This window comes from Oryctolagus cuniculus, chromosome 5 (genome assembly GCF_051225735.1).
Source record: "Oryctolagus cuniculus isolate XC-2025 breed Fujian yellow rabbit chromosome 5, ASM5122573v1, whole genome shotgun sequence".
NCBI classification, from domain to species: Eukaryota; Metazoa; Chordata; class Mammalia; order Lagomorpha; family Leporidae; genus Oryctolagus; species Oryctolagus cuniculus.
Genome location: NC_142871.1, coordinates 170,247,461 through 170,265,800, shown reverse-complemented (window position 1 = coordinate 170,265,800; position 18,340 = coordinate 170,247,461). Strand labels below are relative to the sequence as shown.

The 18,340-nt window shown below is 49.0% G+C and overlaps 5 protein-coding genes and 1 long non-coding RNA gene across 6 annotated transcripts in view; 3 read left to right on the top strand and 3 right to left on the bottom strand.

Moving 5' to 3' along the window:
- The window catches only part of LOC103345140 (uncharacterized), a 297,246-nt gene that overhangs the window by 72,825 nt on the left and 206,081 nt on the right, over positions 1-18,340 (bottom strand). The gene's annotated exons all lie outside the window — the stretch shown is intronic.
- On the bottom strand, positions 3,075-5,231 carry LOC100343938 (histone H2B type 1-H). Its single transcript, XM_070074908.2, has 2 exons — positions 4,069-5,231; positions 3,075-3,457 (listed from the first exon to the last, which is right to left on the bottom strand). Exon 1 carries the CDS (start codon positions 5,179-5,181, stop codon positions 4,801-4,803), a length of 381 nt encoding a protein of 126 aa, XP_069931009.1. The 5' UTR covers positions 5,182-5,231; the 3' UTR covers positions 3,075-3,457; positions 4,069-4,800.
- LOC103345138 (histone H2A type 1) lies at positions 5,423-7,567 on the top strand. The gene has a single exon (XM_008248468.5). The coding sequence runs from the start codon at positions 5,491-5,493 to the stop codon at positions 5,881-5,883; it is 393 nt and encodes a 130-aa protein (XP_008246690.1). The 5' UTR covers positions 5,423-5,490; the 3' UTR covers positions 5,884-7,567.
- LOC100344192 (histone H4) lies at positions 9,142-9,569 on the top strand. The gene has a single exon (XM_008248469.5). The coding sequence runs from the start codon at positions 9,163-9,165 to the stop codon at positions 9,472-9,474; it is 312 nt and encodes a 103-aa protein (XP_008246691.1). The 5' UTR covers positions 9,142-9,162; the 3' UTR covers positions 9,475-9,569.
- Positions 14,103-14,565, bottom strand: LOC100344442 (histone H2B type 1-H). The gene has a single exon (XM_002721612.6). The coding sequence runs from the start codon at positions 14,533-14,535 to the stop codon at positions 14,155-14,157; it is 381 nt and encodes a 126-aa protein (XP_002721658.1). The 5' UTR covers positions 14,536-14,565; the 3' UTR covers positions 14,103-14,154.
- LOC100344695 (histone H2A type 1-H) lies at positions 14,791-17,876 on the top strand. Its single transcript, XM_089333526.1, has one exon. The coding sequence runs from the start codon at positions 14,845-14,847 to the stop codon at positions 15,229-15,231; it is 387 nt and encodes a 128-aa protein (XP_089189652.1). The 5' UTR covers positions 14,791-14,844; the 3' UTR covers positions 15,232-17,876.

The window sequence follows — 18,340 nt, the reverse complement described above, 5'->3', positions numbered from 1 at the left end:
AACAAACAAAAAACCGCTATGCAAGGGACCCGACCCTGGGTGAGCAGAGATTGATGAAGAAAGACTCCTCACTTTAGTGCTGAGTCCTTAAGCACAGGGTGGAGAAACACTCAAAAGCCAGTGTTTCTCTCTGGGAGAAATGGAAATGCAGAAAGCAAAGCTCTTGGAGAAGAGGAATTGAATTTTTTTGTGAGCCACAAACCCAAAACCAGCCAGCCTGCATCTCTTTCCCTATGGGAAAGTACCGAGTTCCTGTTTCAAGGGGCAAGAGTTACCTCCAGGTATATGGTATAGCAAATACTGTACGTGCTAATAAGCCCTAAAGAAATATCAGGAAAAAGAAACCAACGGAGTTAATAAAATCAAAGGTCCCCCCCACCCCCAGCCCCAAAGCTAAAAGGGAATTGAGCGAGGAGTGTTCAGAGGCTAATTTGTCGTAGCTTCTAGGTCATCCCCGAAAGAAGTAGAGGAAGTTCTTTAAGGAACCCCTAGGGGGCATCATTCACTTATTCAGATTACTCGGTGCCAGGCATTGTTCCAGAAGCTGTACAATATAACAGGGGTCAAAACACATCTCCCCTTCCCGCCAGAGGCGGCTCAAGGAACATTCTGGGGGATAAGGTGGAGTGGTAAATTTAATAATAAGTATGAGGGGTGTTCACATGCACACTATGGCAAATAGCATGAATAGGGGCGAGAAGTGCAGGGCACGGCTCGGCTGCGAGATGGCCTGGAGGCTGGCGTTGGGCGCCTGTGTCCTTGTCCACCCAGGAGGCGGCGAGCAGTTAGTCGCCAGCCTTAGGGGGTGCAGCCACGTGAGCTCGCGCCTCTCCCGCGGAAAGGGCGCGCGGAGGGCGGCTGGGTGCGAGGCACAGGTGGCCGAGGGCGCGGTTAGAGCCCACACCTGTGTGCTGGTGTTCCTGTGAGGCACTCCAGACGGGGACCCAGGGGCTGAACCGTGGTTCTCTGTGCTGACAAGGCAGCAGCCGGCCCGCCGGTAAAGCAGTGAAGCAGACTTTAGTTAGCAACCGCTGCGGTCGGGAGAGGAGCAGGAGACCACGCTGCCTAAACGCCGAGTAGGAGGTCTAGGGGCCGGCCGGGGCTGAAGACGAGCCAGGGAAGTGGGGTCCCGGGAAAACTCGCCTGGACTCGCAGCCCGCCCCTGGGAAAGTGAAGCGCCCGCCCTCAAGGAAACGGCGGCTCGCAGAGGTGGGGCCGCGCGGCCAGCCAGGCAGCCTCAGGAGGAGGGCCCGGCCTGCCGCGATCCACCGCCAGCTTGACAGGCAAGCAGCGCGGCCTATCCGCGGCGCACTTGGTAACCTAGCAACAGGCCTCAGCCAATCCCGAGCTGCTGGCGCCAGGCCACGCCCACCGAGGCCCGTTCCGCCCTGCGCTAGCGAGGTCAGCGCCGCGGAGGGGCAGTTCGGCTGCCTCCTGGTCTGGGCGCCGCGCGGGTGCGGAGCGCGCTGCTCCTCCGGAAAGTCGCCTTGCGAAGAGGAAGTCTCCGTTACTGACGGCTGGGGCAGTCGGGCTCGAAGGTCTTCAATGAGGCCACAGAACGGCCTCCCTCCGGGCTCCCCAGGCGCAGCCTGCGTCCTCTCAGAGCCCGGCCGCTTCCTTCGATTTGGGGAGCGGGGAGGGACGGGGATCGCGGACCGAGCAAGCCTGGGCCCCGGCGCGGAGCGGGTGCAGCCCCGGCGCCTGCACGGCCGTCCGGCTTCGCGCGCGCTCGCGGGCGGCAGGGGGCTGGAGAGACGGCAGTGGCACATTTTCACCAGCATCCTGACAGACAGACGAGAAGGAAACGCTGATTCCACACCTCAAAAAGCATGTAAATCATTTGTAACACCCAACACTCAGTCCTTAAAAAAAAAAACAGCAATCGCCTCAAATATCTTTTTACAATGATTGTGACTGAGTCTGGGCCTATCAAACACATGGTATTAGACTGCTATTCCTCTTAAATGTATTTTAAATCCATAATATTCACCCAAGTCTCATAGTAATCGTGTTTGTTCTTTGGAAAAGAAACTGAGACTAAAATGATGACGGGAACTCCCACAGCTAGGGATTTCATGGCTTTTACAGTCTCTTTGAAAAGTGTGTGCTGCTAGTTTTTTTCTAAAAAAACTAATAAAAATAATAAATAATAAAATAAATAATAAATAATAAAAAACTAATAAAAATAGTTACGTTTTCCATTCCAATTTAAGTTACATGGGTTCTTATTAGCATTTTTTGCGTATATAATTGAAATTGCATCTGAAAACCCTTAGTCCCATGGTCTATAGCTATAGAGAAAATATTAAAGGACATCTTAACATTTTTATTATTGTGAATTAGGAACCAGAAGGAAAGAGAAGTATGAGATGGGAGTTTCTATGTCAAAATGAGAGAGGACTTTGCAGGAACACAGTATCTTAATTTCTGTGACTGAAAATGAGGGAATGATTAGGTTAAACAAATATGTACATGATATATCAAAGGAGGAAATATTTAAAAAAAAAAAAAGGACAATTTTCTACAGGCCAGTTATCTATCTAAAAAGCATTTTATCAAGCTACCAATTTCTTATGAATTGTTAAAGCCTTGTTTGTGCACTTACAAATTTTACAGTGCTTTATATTAGTCAGTATAGTTTATATTTGAAAGTTTCTAAGAGTTTAGTTGACCAGCTTCCAATGTGTATTTTTATGAGAATATTTTAAAAAATGTCTGTCATCACCCCTTGTCTAGACCAAGACATAGGTGGAGGTAAGAGGGAATAAAGAGGGGGATAGAGAAAAAGCAGAGACAGAAAGAAAACTAGAAAACAGGAATCCAGAGGCCTAATTCCTTTAAATCAAGACTTCCAAAAGTTGTCTTAAGTCAGCTAATGAATAGTTAATATAAAACAAATCTTCCTTTATAACTCAGCAAAACTTAACAATCTGAAGGTATTCTCTGGTGGATATCTATTCCTCTTTTTCTAAAACAAAAAACAGCTGAGATCCCCCAAGACACAAAGATGAACAGCAAACATTTTTTGAGTTGGTTCTAAATGTTTTTAAATCAATGCATTTTGGCCAAGGAAGACACTGCACATTCGTAGTCACTACTCAGCACACACACAACACCCATTTGAACAGCACTCTAAACGTGTGTAGTCTTCCCAGCTGTCAGTCTTCCAGGATTGAGACTTCGGCCTCTGAGCCATGTGGTACCTCTTTGGACTGCTGACTCCCAAGGTCATCCATTGCCTGTTCAGTGAGCTAAGCTGCTGCCTGTGACGATTCCAGATCCAAATTCTAGTTCAGTTCCCAGCTGTTCCATATCTGATCCAGCTTCCTGATAAATCGACCTGGGAAGAAGTGAAAGATGGCCCAAGTACTTGGGCCCCGGCCATCACGTGGGAGACTGGTATGGAGTTCCAGGCTCCTGGCTTCAGCCTGACCCCAGGCCTGACTGTTGTAGCTGCCTGGAGAATAAACCAGCAGTTGTAAGAGCCCACTCATTCTCTCTCTTTTACTCTGCCTTTCAAATCAATAAATTAGTTTTTAACAGTATTTAGCTTGGAAATTATCAATTGATTACTTGGATTAAAAGACAGCATCAGAGGCTTATGTAGCATAACAAGTAAAGTTAGTGTTGTATGTATTCACAGGTTTCAGCCATCATTATTTTGAGATAACAAGGATGAAAATAAATTTTTCTTCGTTTCTGTATTCCTTGTTTCATATAGTGTGTACATTCTCTAAATGAAAATATTTGTGCAACAAAGTAGGTGACTATTTGACTAGATGCATACGAGCAACTATTGTATATGGAGGTCATTTCCAAAGACTGTGGACTAGGATAAAGCTCAAAAACAGGACATTTCAGAACAGGAATATTCAGGAAGGCTTTTTGAACAACTGGTAGAACACTGACTTAACAAAATATTCTCTTAATTACGGCGCTAAGTTTATAACCATTTAGATAAATGAGGCACTAGTTTATTTTTAAGCTTACGTACAGGTTACTACCTTTCACAACAGAACTAGTCATAGTAAAACTTCCAAATGTTTCATAGATCCTGGTTTCTCTTACCTGAAGCACATAATTTTGAAGAGCTTCATCTGCAGATATCTTTTGTAGGGAAGGGTAACGTTCTCATTTAGAACAGCCTGAATGAGGTGAACTTTTTTCCCTCACTGGTTCCAGGCAAACCAAAAATAGGACTTTAAAAGCCAAAGTAAGCAGCTTTTAAGATTGAAACTTTGTTTTCAGAGGAATCTGGGATAAATATCCCCAAGCTTTCTGCCTTCACTGCATCCCATTCTGCAAGGCTTTCGAATATGCACACCCAAGTGAAGGGGAATGAGCACCCCAAGTAGAAAGGCGGGAGCATTTGACTCCAAGACACCCACTCAAATTCCTTTTGAAGCAACGTTAACAACCCACGGTTGGCTGTTTGCTTACTGGGCACAGGGTAGAGATTCCTCCCATGCACCCTACAGCCGCTCCCCGCACTCCTGAAACCAGCCCACAGAAGCCTCTGCAACCCCACAGTCCAGCTGCCTCGAGTGGTGGCTGGTGTATTTCCATGTTACAGCTCCCTAAGGCTTCTCAAAATTGGGGAGGACCCTTAAGATGCAGGAAGTCCTATCACACAAAAGACCCAGAGATTTGGCAGGAACAGGTGATGTTAACTGAACCTTTAAAGAAAAAGCGCATCAAGTTAAAATAGCCTAAAGCAGTCATAAGCACCAGCTCTCCTTCTGAAAATATGGGTGGCTCTGAAAAGAGCCTTTGGGTCCGCCACGAGTCGATGACGAGCGTCTACTTGGAGCTGGTGTACTTGGTGACGGCCTTGGTGCCCTCGGACACGGCGTGCTTGGCCAGCTCGCCGGGCAGCAGCAGGCGCACGGCCGTCTGGATCTCCCGCGACGTGATGGTCGAGCGCTTGTTGTAGTGCGCCAGGCGCGAGGCCTCGCCGGCGATGCGCTCGAAGATGTCGTTGACGAACGAGTTCATGATGCCCATGGCCTTGGACGAGATGCCGGTGTCGGGGTGCACCTGCTTGAGCACCTTGTACACGTAGACCGAGTAGCTCTCCTTGCGGCTGCGCTTGCGCTTCTTGCCGTCCTTCTTCTGCGCCTTGGTCACCGCCTTCTTGGAGCCCTTCTTCGGGGCCGGCGCCGACTTGGCCGGGTCAGGCATGTTGCAGCGAGACCGAGCAACGCTGTCAGCGACCCAAACCCGCACCACCGAGGGCTTTCTATAGAACGCTGTATGCAAATGAGGTGAAAAGTTCTCGCTGTCTGATTGGCCTTTAATCTTGATACGTCAGCGGTTAGATCTGTCTAATCAGAATGTGTGAATTACAAACTAGCACTCCCTATTGGTTAAGGTGAGACTACAAATTTCAACCAATGGCACGTCTCCTTTTTCGCGCCAAGTGCTGGCTATAAGAACTGCCGACTGCGTCTTTCGCCTTATTTCACTTGTGAGGCGCTTGACGACACGGCCATGTCTGGACGCGGCAAGCAGGGCGGCAAGGCGCGCGCCAAGGCCAAGACGCGCTCGTCGCGGGCCGGGCTGCAGTTCCCCGTGGGCCGCGTGCACCGGCTGCTGCGCAAGGGCAACTACGCCGAGCGCGTGGGCGCCGGCGCGCCCGTGTACCTGGCGGCCGTGCTCGAGTACCTGACGGCCGAGATCCTGGAGCTGGCGGGCAACGCGGCGCGCGACAACAAGAAGACGCGCATCATCCCGCGCCACCTGCAGCTGGCCATCCGCAACGACGAGGAGCTCAACAAGCTGCTGGGCAAGGTCACCATCGCGCAGGGCGGCGTGCTGCCCAACATCCAGGCCGTGCTGCTGCCCAAGAAGACCGAGAGCCACCACAAGGCCAAGGGCAAGTGAGCGCGCGCCGCCCGGCCCGCACCCGCACCAAAGGCTCTTTTCAGAGCCACCACGGCGTCCACGAAAGGACTGTGCACCCTAAACGTGACGTGGAAGCGCCTGAGTCCCGTCCCGCCACGTGGAATGTCCGGTTCCTGTGATCAAGCCTGGGTGAAAGGGACTAAATTCGCATTCAGCACTGCGGCCTAGTCGCTGCCTAGTGTCCATTTGCATTCAGCTCCACCGAGCATCTCGGTTTTGCGGCTCCTTCAAGACTGAAATGCAGTCCCCCCCCCCCCCGAAAAGCTAAAGCTACGCTGACTTCTGGAGAATGCCAGTTACCTGTCGTCACCTAGTGCGCCGCTCAAGTGGCGTAATTCAAGAAAACTTTTTAAAAACTGAACGTGGGCCGTTGCTGTGACGAAACGAGCAAAGCCGCCTGCAGTGCCGACATGCCATGTGGGCACCGGGTTGAGCACCGGCTGCTCCACTAACGATCCAGCTCCCTGCTATGGCCTGGGAAAGCAGCAGAAGATGGCCCAAGTCCTTGGCCTCCTGCACCCACCTAGGAGATCGGGAGGAAGCTCCTGGCTCGAATCAGCGCAGCTCCGGCCGTTGTGGCCATCTGGGTAGTGAACCAGGGGATGGAAGACCTCTGTCTCTGCCTCGACCTCTCTGTAAATAATTAAATAATAAAATCTTTTAAAAATAAATGATATCCATACATGAGCTTATAGTTTATGCATTGCATTATATGTTCTAGTGAGCTTAACTAATCAGTAACATCAGCTAAGTGTTTCACGGTAACTCAGCAATTGTTAATGAGAAATGAAACAATCTAATTTACATTGAGTAATAATTGTTACTGAGGTTAGTCCCCTAAATCATAATAAAGTGAAAAGCTAATGTTTAGTCAAAGGTTAAGTAAAACATTTTCCCACACAATCTCAAGGACCTCCCCCTCACCACCACTAGCCCTGAGCCAGGTCTCCCATGTGGGTGGCAGTGTGGTGAGTTAGATGGGATAATAAGTTCGGTGAAGTTTTTGTTGGAATGAGATAGAGGGAGGCCCTTTAAAAGTGTACAGCATGCTTCTCCCCAGAACTTGAGTTTTAGCAAGACAAAAGTGCCATGTCATTCCTCTGAGTTTCAAGTTTTTATCATGAGAATAGAAAAGATAAGGCTTTTTTGTTTTATCTGGGTCAGGGCTAGACAGGATTACAATTGCAGCCTTTCTGATGGGTTTTTGTCCCTGCCCTCTGTTTCCTGAATTGTGCTTAAAAGACCTGGTTTCTTCAACTGGTTTCTTTGGAGACCCCCTCCTGACTGCTGCAGCTGGGGTTTCCTACTTAAATAAATCTTGCTTTGCTTTCTGCCTTTTCTGTGTGCAAATTCTACATGAGACAAGACCCCAGGTCATCTCTGTTGTTGCCATGTCCTAGTAACAGCAGGACCCCAGCCACTTTTGTCATCTCCCTTGCCTTGCAGGGTTTGTATCAGCAGGAAACAAGTCTGGAGCCAGGAATCAAGTATGGGACACAGGCATCTTAACAGCCAGGCCAGTCACCTACCCCGAGTACAAATATAGCACATTCACTTCATTTCATTTGAAAGACAGAGACAGAGGGGCTGGCTTTGCAGTGGGTTAAACTGCATATGGGCACAGGCTGCTCCATGTCCTCTCCAGCTCCCTGCTAATGCTTCTGGGAAAGCAGTGGATGGCCCAACTGCTTGGGCCCCTGCACTCACATGGGAGACAGGGTCTGTCCCAGCCCCAGGTGTTGCAATCATCTGGGAAGTGAACCAGCTGATGCAAGGCCCACTTCATTCTGTCACATCACCTTTCAAACAGAGAAAAAAAAAAACTTTTTTTAAAAATAGAGACAGAGACATATCTTTCAACTGCTGCTCCACTCTCCAAATACCTACAACAGCCTGGGTTGGGCAGGCTGAAGCCAGGAGCCAGGAACCCAACCCAATCCGGGTTTCACACATGGGTGGAAATATCCCAAGTGCCTGATCCATTTCATTACCTGCTACCCACCACATGCGCATGAGTAGGAAGCCCGTTCAAGAGTGGAGGAGTCGGGTTCAATCCGCAATCCACATTTGGATACGGGCATTCTTGAGATGCCACCATCTCAGCCACCAAATGCCTGCCTCTGTATATATTTTTTAATCATGTATATGTGACCAGAAACAGTTCAAGTATCTTCTTTCAATAAAAGCTTATACTTTTTTCCTTGAATTTTCTACTTGTTTATTCATGAAAATTGTTTTTACAAATGCATTTTCTTTATAATTTTTACAATTGTGTACTATCCAGAAAAACCAACCTACTGAGATACATTTATAGACCTTAGCTGATGGAGAGAGCCAGTATCTCTCTGGTTGGTAGGACACAGCATTTCAAAGACAACAAACACATACTAATACTTGTTTAGGTTTAACACAGTTTTAACCAAAGTCCTAAAGAAATCTCTTTGTTGTAACTGGATAAAATTATCTGTAACCTCAAAAATAGTAGTAGGAATAGAAAATTCTTGAGAAAATAATTTTGTGGTGAAAAGTACACTATCAAACACTAAAATATTCTTCAGTGTTCCAATAATTATACTTCCACTCTACACAGACTGTTTTAAGTAGCATGCATTATTCAATATATATTGCTTCCTCAAATCACTGGGAAAAATATTTAATGCTTGCACATCACACTAATTAGCCAGTTGGTAACTTTTTAAAGTTAATTCCATATACAATAAATCAAACCCTCACTATTATAGTCAGATTTTTTAAACAACACAAATTTATTAGTGTAGCTTGTTATAACAGAAGATGGTGTTTGAATTGAAAATTGGTATTTGGTAGAAAAAAAGTCAGCGATAATTTAGCAATAAGCTGAAGGACCTTTAAAGTTATATATTTTATTAATCTAATCCTGTTATAGGAACTTCACATGTGTAGTATATGGAGCCTATCTCCACCCTATATTAAGGAAACATCACAAAACAGCAGTCTTGAGAAAATAGTGTTAAAGGGGAAAAAGGAAGCATTTTCCTTTTGGCTTTTTATGTGTCTTCCATGAGGTGAAACTTTTACAGTTTAATGGGAGTGGAGAAGGAATCGCCTCAGAGTAGAAAATAGCTTAGGTCTTGTTCAAAAAAACCGCGAGCGGCGAAGGCCGAGGGGCAGCTCCAGGTCCCGCCCCCAGGCTTCCTGCTCTCACTCAGGTCCGCAACGTTTCTATAAAAGGAAGCCTGCGCTAGGCAGCCGCATACTCGCTCCTCGGCCTCTGCAGACATGTCTGGACGCGGCAAGGGCGGGAAGGGCCTGGGCAAGGGCGGCGCCAAGCGCCACCGCAAGGTGCTGCGCGACAACATCCAGGGCATCACCAAGCCCGCCATCCGCCGCCTGGCCCGGCGCGGCGGCGTCAAGCGCATCTCGGGGCTCATCTACGAGGAGACCCGCGGCGTGCTCAAGGTCTTCCTCGAGAACGTCATCCGCGACGCCGTCACCTACACGGAGCACGCCAAGCGCAAGACGGTCACGGCCATGGACGTGGTCTACGCGCTCAAGCGCCAGGGCCGCACGCTCTACGGCTTCGGCGGCTGAGCTGCCCCGCGGCCCCAGACCCCACCAAAGGCCCTTCTCAGGGCCCCCACGGCCTCGGCTAAGGAGCTCGCGCTGGTCCGGGACGGGTGGCCGCGGTGTCCGGGAGGGAGGTGGGCGGCGCTGGTCTCGCGCTGCAGGGGGGGGTGGGCGCAGGCTCCCGAGTTCCTGTCGTAGTCTCGGTCCCGGCTGAAGCGTGCCGGGCCCAGAGAGCTTTGGGAACGCAGGTCCGCCCTCCACTTTGGGAAGGTTCTGGCCCAGCTCCTGCAACGGTCTGGGAAAGTGGCAGAGGCGACCCAGACACTTCGCCCTGCGCCCTTGTAGAGTTTCGGTTGTCACTGGGCTGGGCCTCGGCGACTGGTCATTCGGGACGTGGAAAGCGATGTCTAAGACTATTGAAAAATCCCAGTAGCCAAGGTCGGACTCGTGCACTGAAATGCAGGCGTGAGGTTCCTTCGGGAAGCTGCGGGTTTAGCAGCGTTTACTCCTCCCGCCCAGGTGACGACCCCGAGTTCGGTGTCTTCCCGTGACTTAGGCGTACACGCTCACATGCTTCGTCCAGATAGCCGCTTTCCACGTTTTAGAAGCGTTAAAAATGACATCACTGTCTACACTTGGCTTCTGAATAAATGCGTATTGAAGTGTGATGTTCTAGCCTTTTCTCCTTTAAAGTCACGTGGGCCATCCTCTACTGCTTTCCCAGGCCCCGCAGGGAGCGGGGTCAGAAGTGGAGCCGACGGGACGCGAACCGGCGGCCCAGGCAGAGCCTTAACCTCCTTTGTCGCAACACTGCCCCCTAAGAAACGTTGAAGCGTCAGCGCCTAATTTGTCTGTTGGGGGAGTCAAATCGCTTTATTTTTCTGCCGTTTCGGAGGGCACCGCAATGGGCTGTGTACAGGTTTTCCCTCCGCAGGAATTACAATGATTGGTGGTGGGGTGGTGCATATTCAACACGAGTAGAAACGCGGTTTGCTCTCCAGTCTTCTCACTTGACACTCCCAGACTCCGCAGTAGCGTTGCAGAGTTCTTGTTACTCCGAGTCTTCAACATTTGCTCACATTAGACTACATTTTTTGCCAAACTACCTCAAGTGTATTAAGTTGCACCTCTGATTACAATGGAGTTGCTTACTTTTTACTAAGATTTTGGGAATTTTCTGCTCTCCGGGGAATGGCCTATATTCATATTACTTCCTCCTTTTTAAAAATTGGGGTTTTTAGGCTTTGTGAGTATTCTATATATTTTGGCTTTTAACCCCTTTATTAGCATGTGACAAACTTAATTTTCAAATTTTACTGATATACTTGCATTATAAAAAGCTGATTTTAATGTTTTGTATTTTTAGTTTTGAATACAGCCTTTTAATATAGGAGTTATGTGTTCTTAACTCCTCCCCCCAATTTGCATGAATCTATTCGATTGTACATTTAACAAAACTGCCACTAAAGTTGCATTTAACTTTGATGTACTGTAAGTGTAAAATACATGCCAAATTTTCAAAACTTAAAGCAAGCTAATACATTTTGTATTGATCATATACTGAAATAATACCTTGGGATCAAAACAGTTAAAATTCATTTCACCTCTTTCAATCTTTTTGTAATGTCGTCACTAGAAAGATAACAATTACAGAGGTGATTTGCAGGGCATCTTAGATCAACAAATGCTTTACACTTTCAGAACAAAATGTACTAATTCAGAACCAAAAAGATCTAGTCCAGAGAAAAAAAATAAGTGTTAGGAAAGTGGCCCAGTTCTATCTATGGCGCGATCTACACCCTGACACCATCCTGGGCTCTAGCCAAGCTGCCATTGCTGGAAACCAGGTGGCCACACGGCCCAACCACCAGTGTCAAGCTCCACTCCCATCCTAATGGGATTCGAGGCTCCTGCTTCCCTGCCCGCCCTCCGGCAAAGTTTTAAAAGATCCGTGCTCCTGAACACGTGGCTCTCTTGTCTCTCCTCTCGGCTCTCTTGGCTCCTCTCGTCTGCTCTCCTCTCCTCCTCTCTGTCTCTCTGCTCTCTCTTCTCTCCTCACTAGCTGCTCTCCTCTGTCTCTCTCTCTCATCCTTCGTCCCTCCCCTCCAGCCTGCTGGGTTTCCCCCAATAAACCCTTTCCCTTACTCCAGTGTTTGGTGTGTTTTGTTTTGTGTGTTTTGGGTATCAGAAATACATAACAATGAGAGAAGAAGAGCAAATTTATTTTCACCACTTACATCCCTGAAGAGATGAAATCCCCCAAACCCTACTCCTACTTCAGGTGTTATCAAAATGAGAGCACTTTCACAGACCTGTGAAACCTAGTCCTTTGTATTAAGCCCTCAAGAGTAAATACTATATGTTTCCCAGCTCTTTTGAGGAACAAAGCAATATCCTGTTTTAGGCCCTTCGATCTTTTTATTTCAACTTTTAGAAGCAAAGACAAAATAGAGACCATAATGTGTGTGCTAAATCTTTAACCACAGTTGAAGTCCACCATTAAAATCCTCCAAGCTTCAATCCCAGAGCTCCTTGGAGTTTCAGACTTGGGGGTTGGGGGAGGAATCTGAAGCATGATTCTACCAAGTTCCATTCGGGAGGCTACAACTGCTAGACTGAATTGTTGTGGTTCAGTCACACATCAATGAATTCCTTGTTAAAGTTCTTTCAGTTATTGTTAAAGTTATTGCAGCAGGTTAACTTGCTGCTCAGGACACCCACATCCCATATCAGAGTGCCCAGTTCAAGTCCCAGCTCCTCTGTTTCCTGTTCATCTGCCGCCTTCAAGGATGCAAATTATGCTCAATTACTTGGATCCCTGCTACTCACATGTGCGACTGATTGAGTTCCAGGCTCCTGCATCAGATGACTGCCCCTACCTGTTCACATTAGTTTGACTTACTTTTGAACAAAAATAAAGCTATTACTTAAAAAGTATATTGCTAATTTAATTAATGTCTGCTAAAATAACTTTAACAAGGAATTTATTGATGTGTGACTGAACAGCCTTGGCTGTTGTGGGCATTTAGGGAATGAACCAGCAGATTTAAGATCTCTCTCAGTCTTGCTGCCTTTCAGATAAAATGAAATTTAAAAAATTCTTTAAAATAATAGATACAGCTAAAGAGGAAATAAATGACAAAGATTTGTGGTATAAGGGGGGAAACAAAGGCATACTGGAATCTTGCTCTGCCTCTAATAATTTGCAGACTATTAAAGCTCCATGCATCAGATCTGCTATTTGTATCCTTGTCTTATAGGTTATTTCTCTGAAAGGCAGTTAGGACAGAATTGATGACAGCAGCACATCTTTAATGGCTCGAGAAAAAAATCAAACTAGGTGTACCTGAAGGTGGAATTCATTGTCACCGTGATCTCTTTTAGGCAAACTACCAAAGTCTTGTGTGGGAGGACAATATAACACTTACAGGAAAAAATACACTAATTCTAAGTGACACAGATTTCATTTCCCTTAAAACTTCCCATTCTCCGTGAAATGTAGTCAGTGCCTCCATAATGAGCCAATCTTCGGCAGTCATCTATTTGGGGTTGGCTGAGTCCTACAAATTTTGCTATCCAGGAAAACTCAGCCAGGGCAGATAGGTGGTCAGGCCGTAAAGGACACACAGTTGCACCATCCCCTCTCCTCACTTCCAGTTTGGTCTCGCTCACGTTGCCTATGTCCTTGCAGTCTTCACAAAGTAAGTATTAAGATTTCCTCCCCTTTTTGTACTGTAGCTCCCACATCTCAACAAGCAACAGGCATATATACAGATCAGTGGTTGACAGACTAACAGACCGTGCTGACAATGACTTGCTGACATACTTCTTTGACTAGTACAGTAATCCTTAAGTGACTGGTAGGATAGGACTTGGATGAGCAGTGAACATGTTCTCCATGTGCAAAACGTCCCGATTCAACTCTGCCATCTCGACACACGCAAGAGACCCTGAGGTCTAGAGCAGTGCCTGGCAAAATAACATTAAAAAACCATAAAAACTGCAGGACACAAGCTTGCATTTGCACACCCTCGTAGTTCAGCTGCCGAACCAGAGCAGATCGTGTTCATGTAAAACCGACCAAATTCAGCGGGGTTAGGCCAGCGCCTCGTCCCACGCTGACCAGCGAGGGGCCCCGCTTACTAGGGGCTCGTTCACGCAGCCTGGACCCCGCGACCACAGGACGCCCAACCAGGGCTGCGCGTGCGGGCAGCTACGGCCCTGCAGCGCTAAGAAAACCACTCTGCTTGGACCCCACAAGCCCCCAGCCCCCAGCCCTCGACGCCGCGCGGGCTGCGGGGGGACGGGGGTGGGGGGAGCGAGAGCCGAGTCGCACCGGCTCCAGCGGGGCCACACTGCCCTGTCCTCACCGTGCACTGCGGAGCCAGAGCGAGGCCTGAACGCTAGAGGCAGACGGGACTTAGCCGGCAACTGCAGCAGAAAGGGAGATAAAAACCCGAATTAAAGTGCTAGGTCGGCAGGAGGCGACACAGCATCCCGACGCCACCCCGTTCCTAGACCTACGCTGCAGACGAGAACGCTCCCGTCTACCTTAACCACGCAGCCCCGGCTTCCTGCGCCCCTCACAGCCGCCGACCCGCCCCCCGCGGCCACCCTAGACCGGAACAGGTTCGCAGCTCCCACTGACACCGTGGGTGGCTCTGAAAAGAGCCTTTGGGTCCGCCACGAGTCGATGACGAGCGTCTACTTGGAGCTGGTGTACTTGGTGACGGCCTTGGTGCCCTCGGACACGGCGTGCTTGGCCAGCTCGCCGGGCAGCAGCAGGCGCACGGCCGTCTGGATCTCGCGCGACGTGATGGTCGAGCGCTTGTTGTAGTGCGCCAGGCGCGACGCCTCGCCGGCGATGCGCTCGAAGATGTCGTTGACGAACGAGTTCATGATGCCCATGGCCTTGGACGAGATGCCGGTGTCGGGGTGCACCTGCTTGAGCACCTTGTACACGTAGACCGAGTAGCTCTCCTTGCGGCTGCGCTTGCGCTTCTTGCCGTCCTTCTTCTGCGCCTTGGTCACCGCCTTCTTGGAGCCCTTCTTCGGGGCCGGCGCCGACTTGGCCGGGTCAGGCATGTTGCAGCGAGACCGAGCAACGCTGTCAGCGACCCAAACCCGCCCCACCGTCGGCTTTCTATAGAACGCTGTATGCAGATGAGGTGAAAAGTTCTCGCTGTCTGATTGGCCTTTAATCTTGATACGTCAGCGGTTAGATCTGTCTAATCAGAATGTGTGAATTACAAACTAGCACTCCCTATTGGTTAAGGTGAGACTACAAATTTCAACCAATGGCACGTCTCCTTTTTCGCGCCAAGTGCTGGCTATAAGAACTGCCAACTGCGTCTTTCGCCTTATTTCACTTGTGAGGCGCTTGACGAGACGGCCATGTCTGGACGCGGCAAGCAGGGCGGCAAGGCGCGCGCCAAGGCCAAGACGCGCTCGTCGCGCGCCGGGCTGCAGTTCCCCGTGGGCCGCGTGCACCGGCTGCTGCGCAAGGGCAACTACGCCGAGCGCGTGGGCGCCGGCGCGCCCGTGTACCTGGCGGCCGTGCTCGAGTACCTGACGGCCGAGATCCTGGAGCTGGCGGGCAACGCGGCGCGCGACAACAAGAAGACGCGCATCATCCCGCGCCACCTGCAGCTGGCCATCCGCAACGACGAGGAGCTCAACAAGCTGCTGGGCAAGGTCACCATCGCGCAGGGCGGCGTGCTGCCCAACATCCAGGCCGTGCTGCTGCCCAAGAAGACCGAGAGCCACCACAAGGCCAAGTGAGGCGCGAGGCGGGGGCTCCAGGAACAACACAACGGCTCTTTTCAGAGCCACCCACCACGTCGCGGAGGAAGCTGGCGCACGTCTCGTGGTTTCGGTTTCTGGTGACTTTGTGTGTCTCCTGCCCAGGGAAGGGGCAGAGGTCGGGTCCTAGAGGGTCAGCAAGTTGGGACAGGCAAACCCGGCGAGTGGGTCCTGGCTGCACGCTCGCAGCAGCCCCTGAGCTGGGATGGGGTCGCGGGGGGAACAGGTTCGCAGGTGGCGATGTTTTAGTTGTAGCGTTATTTCTTAGGCCTTCTATGTGGCAGGAGGTTTAATTAGCTAAAAGCAGAAATGCTAAGCACGTGGGTAGCTACTTAGTCTCTTGACAAGTGTGCCTTACGCCAGCAGGACCCAACTCCATGCATCCTAGAACGTGTCTCGGAGCGCTTGCTCGTGGGAGTCACTTCTAGGTGGGGAGAACCTGTCGGCGATTTAGCAATGCAGAAAATACGGAGGACGTGGGCTGGCGCGCGGTGGGGGCTGCTGTGTTTTTAAGTGAACAGGACACAGGTGGCTGTTAGGGGGCGGGAGTGTCCCAGTTAAAGGGAATTAAAAGCGCAAAGGCCTCGCCACATTGTGTTGGTGTTTTGTGGGAGCAGCCAGGGGGCAGAAGAGGCTGAAGAGAGGAGTTTCCACAGAAGAGGGCTTTCTGGGGTGAGAAGCAACATGGACAAGCAAAAAGCAGTGAGCCTCCAGATAGATGTGCTAGCGCTGGCCTAAGATGGGGAAGTGGTAGAACCCAAGTCACTTCGTTAAAAAGATACACCATGTGACTCCACAAATGAAAACTTGGAGATTATGGCTTATAGTGTACTGATTTACTACCCCCAGCCTTTGTCACGAAAGCCCTGTTGAATAAAGGCGGCAGACCCCACAAGAAAAATTATGCTCTAGTGACACACCCCAGGTTCTCTGATGTTACCATGAAGTTTGAGGAGTGAGGAGTTTATTAGATCAAGCGCTAAGGAAGCAGGCAGAGGGAATGTCGGTAAGAGGAAAGAGTTTAATTTCAAGAAGCTGCCATCCCGGGGAAAGAGAGTTCTCAGTCCAAAATGTGCCCTTTGCCCAACAGGCCAGCAAGAGAGGTTTGAAAGGATGAGTAGCTTCAGGGAAAGTTTAGAAATAAAACAAGGAGTCCATTTAATTGCTAATTATGCAGATATTCGGGTTTTGTTCTGGTGTGGTGTGGGTCCTTCCTTTTTCTTTTTTTTTTAAACTAGGAGGAGACTGGCAGGTGGAGGTTTCTTTGTTAGTTGGGGCAAAAGTTGCCATCCCAAATCATCTCCCTCTGTAGGCCCCTGAAATTCTTATGCAGCCTTTAGGCACAGGTAATTCACTGTATCCGTAGCTGGTTGTTGTTATATATATATAAATATGAAAGAAGGGAAAGGAGAGGAAGGTGCCTTTATTGTGGTCACTTCTGTAGGTTGCCATGACAACTGTGAATTGTCCATTGTTACTATGCTGATGCACTGGATTGAGAATACACTGATGCTGAGGTCCAGTGTTCCTTAATGCTGACGCCATTTTGATTCCAACTGATTTGCGTGAGCCATGTTCTTGCTTAGCCTGCTTCCTGGCTGGGGCCTGGCACACTATCTCAGAGTACATCAGATGACATTAAAATGGCTTCCAAGTGTATAAACAGATGCTCCAAATCTCTACCAAATGTAAATACAACTTTTAAAAAATGAGATTGGCTACCCTATGCATATGATTCCACAGTCTGAGGCTGGATGATGTTAGCTGCTGACAGGGATAAAGGAATATGTAGTGTGTGTGGGAGTGTGGACTGAAGAATAAACTGGGGCTCATTAGCTGGTTCCTGACCAGTATCTCAGGGAAGCCACCACACAGGGACAAAGGCCCCTGGTTGAGGAGGCCAGGCCATTGGAGTGGTGGGACAATGGAGGCCCCTTTTGGTCTGTCACTGGTAGAGAAGGTAGGAGACACATGGCAAATTAAAAATTTGCTTTTTAAAATATCCCTACGGAACATACATTTTATAATGAAGAAATTGCTGTTTTTGCAAGGTGTCTGGCGTGTAACAAATCTTCCCAGGCAGACAAATCAATTAATTCACAGGCTTTTATTGGGGTTCCGCTCCTGGGTGAGGTTTCCCGGTCCCAACAGAGCAACAGAGTGGGGACCCCGGGAAGTCACACGTCAGAGATTGGGAGGGCTCCTTTTATAGATTCAGGGCGTGGGGGTTAAAGGTTGAGGCAGGTCTGATCCTCATTGGTTGACCTTTAGTCACCCGCGGGGACCTTGACAAGGACTTTTCTTCCCCGGAAGTGTAGGCCTTCCCTCCTTGTGGCTCCCAAAGCTACCAGTTTTGTTCACCATTCTCTCTCCACTATCTAGAAAAGAACATGAAACGTGCTTGTTAGGAAGAGTTGCAGATTGGCGCCTCCTCACACGGGACAACATAAATGTTAGGAAAAGAGGTGCAGAATAGAGAGGAGGCAGTGTACAAATTTACAGCCAGACCAAATTTATTCAGAGAAAATAAATTTGCAGAGGTAGGTGACCAACTGCCCGCATTTACATTGAAGGAACTCGTGGCAGAAGGCCCAGGCCCGCAGGGACCCAGTCTTTTTTTTATATTTTAGGAGGACTGGGGCTGGGGGTGGGGTAGGGGGCAGCAGGTGGAGGGGAATTCCAGCAACTGGTCTTTCAGGTGGCCATGGGGGGATGGGGTGTGAAGGCAATAGAGTGTGAGACCCAGTGAGATTCAAGGGCAAGAAATACATTCCAATGTTTATCTTCTGAGCAATGAGCTAGAATGGCTGAGGCTTATGTCTTTGTTCCATCAATAGTAAGTCAACGTTTGTGAACAAAATGAAATAACGGAAAAATAAATTTAAAATATGCTGCAATATCCAATATTTTCCCCTAGAGGGAGATAGTCACCATGAAACAAATTTTACTCATTTCCACTGAAATCAAATTAAAACCCTTCACTAAAGAAAATATTTTGTCCATGTTCCAGTTTCTGCTTTTGTAAGACTTCAGCAACACGAATGTGTTTTCCTCCTCACAAAACCAAAATCGTGGGAAAATGTTACAT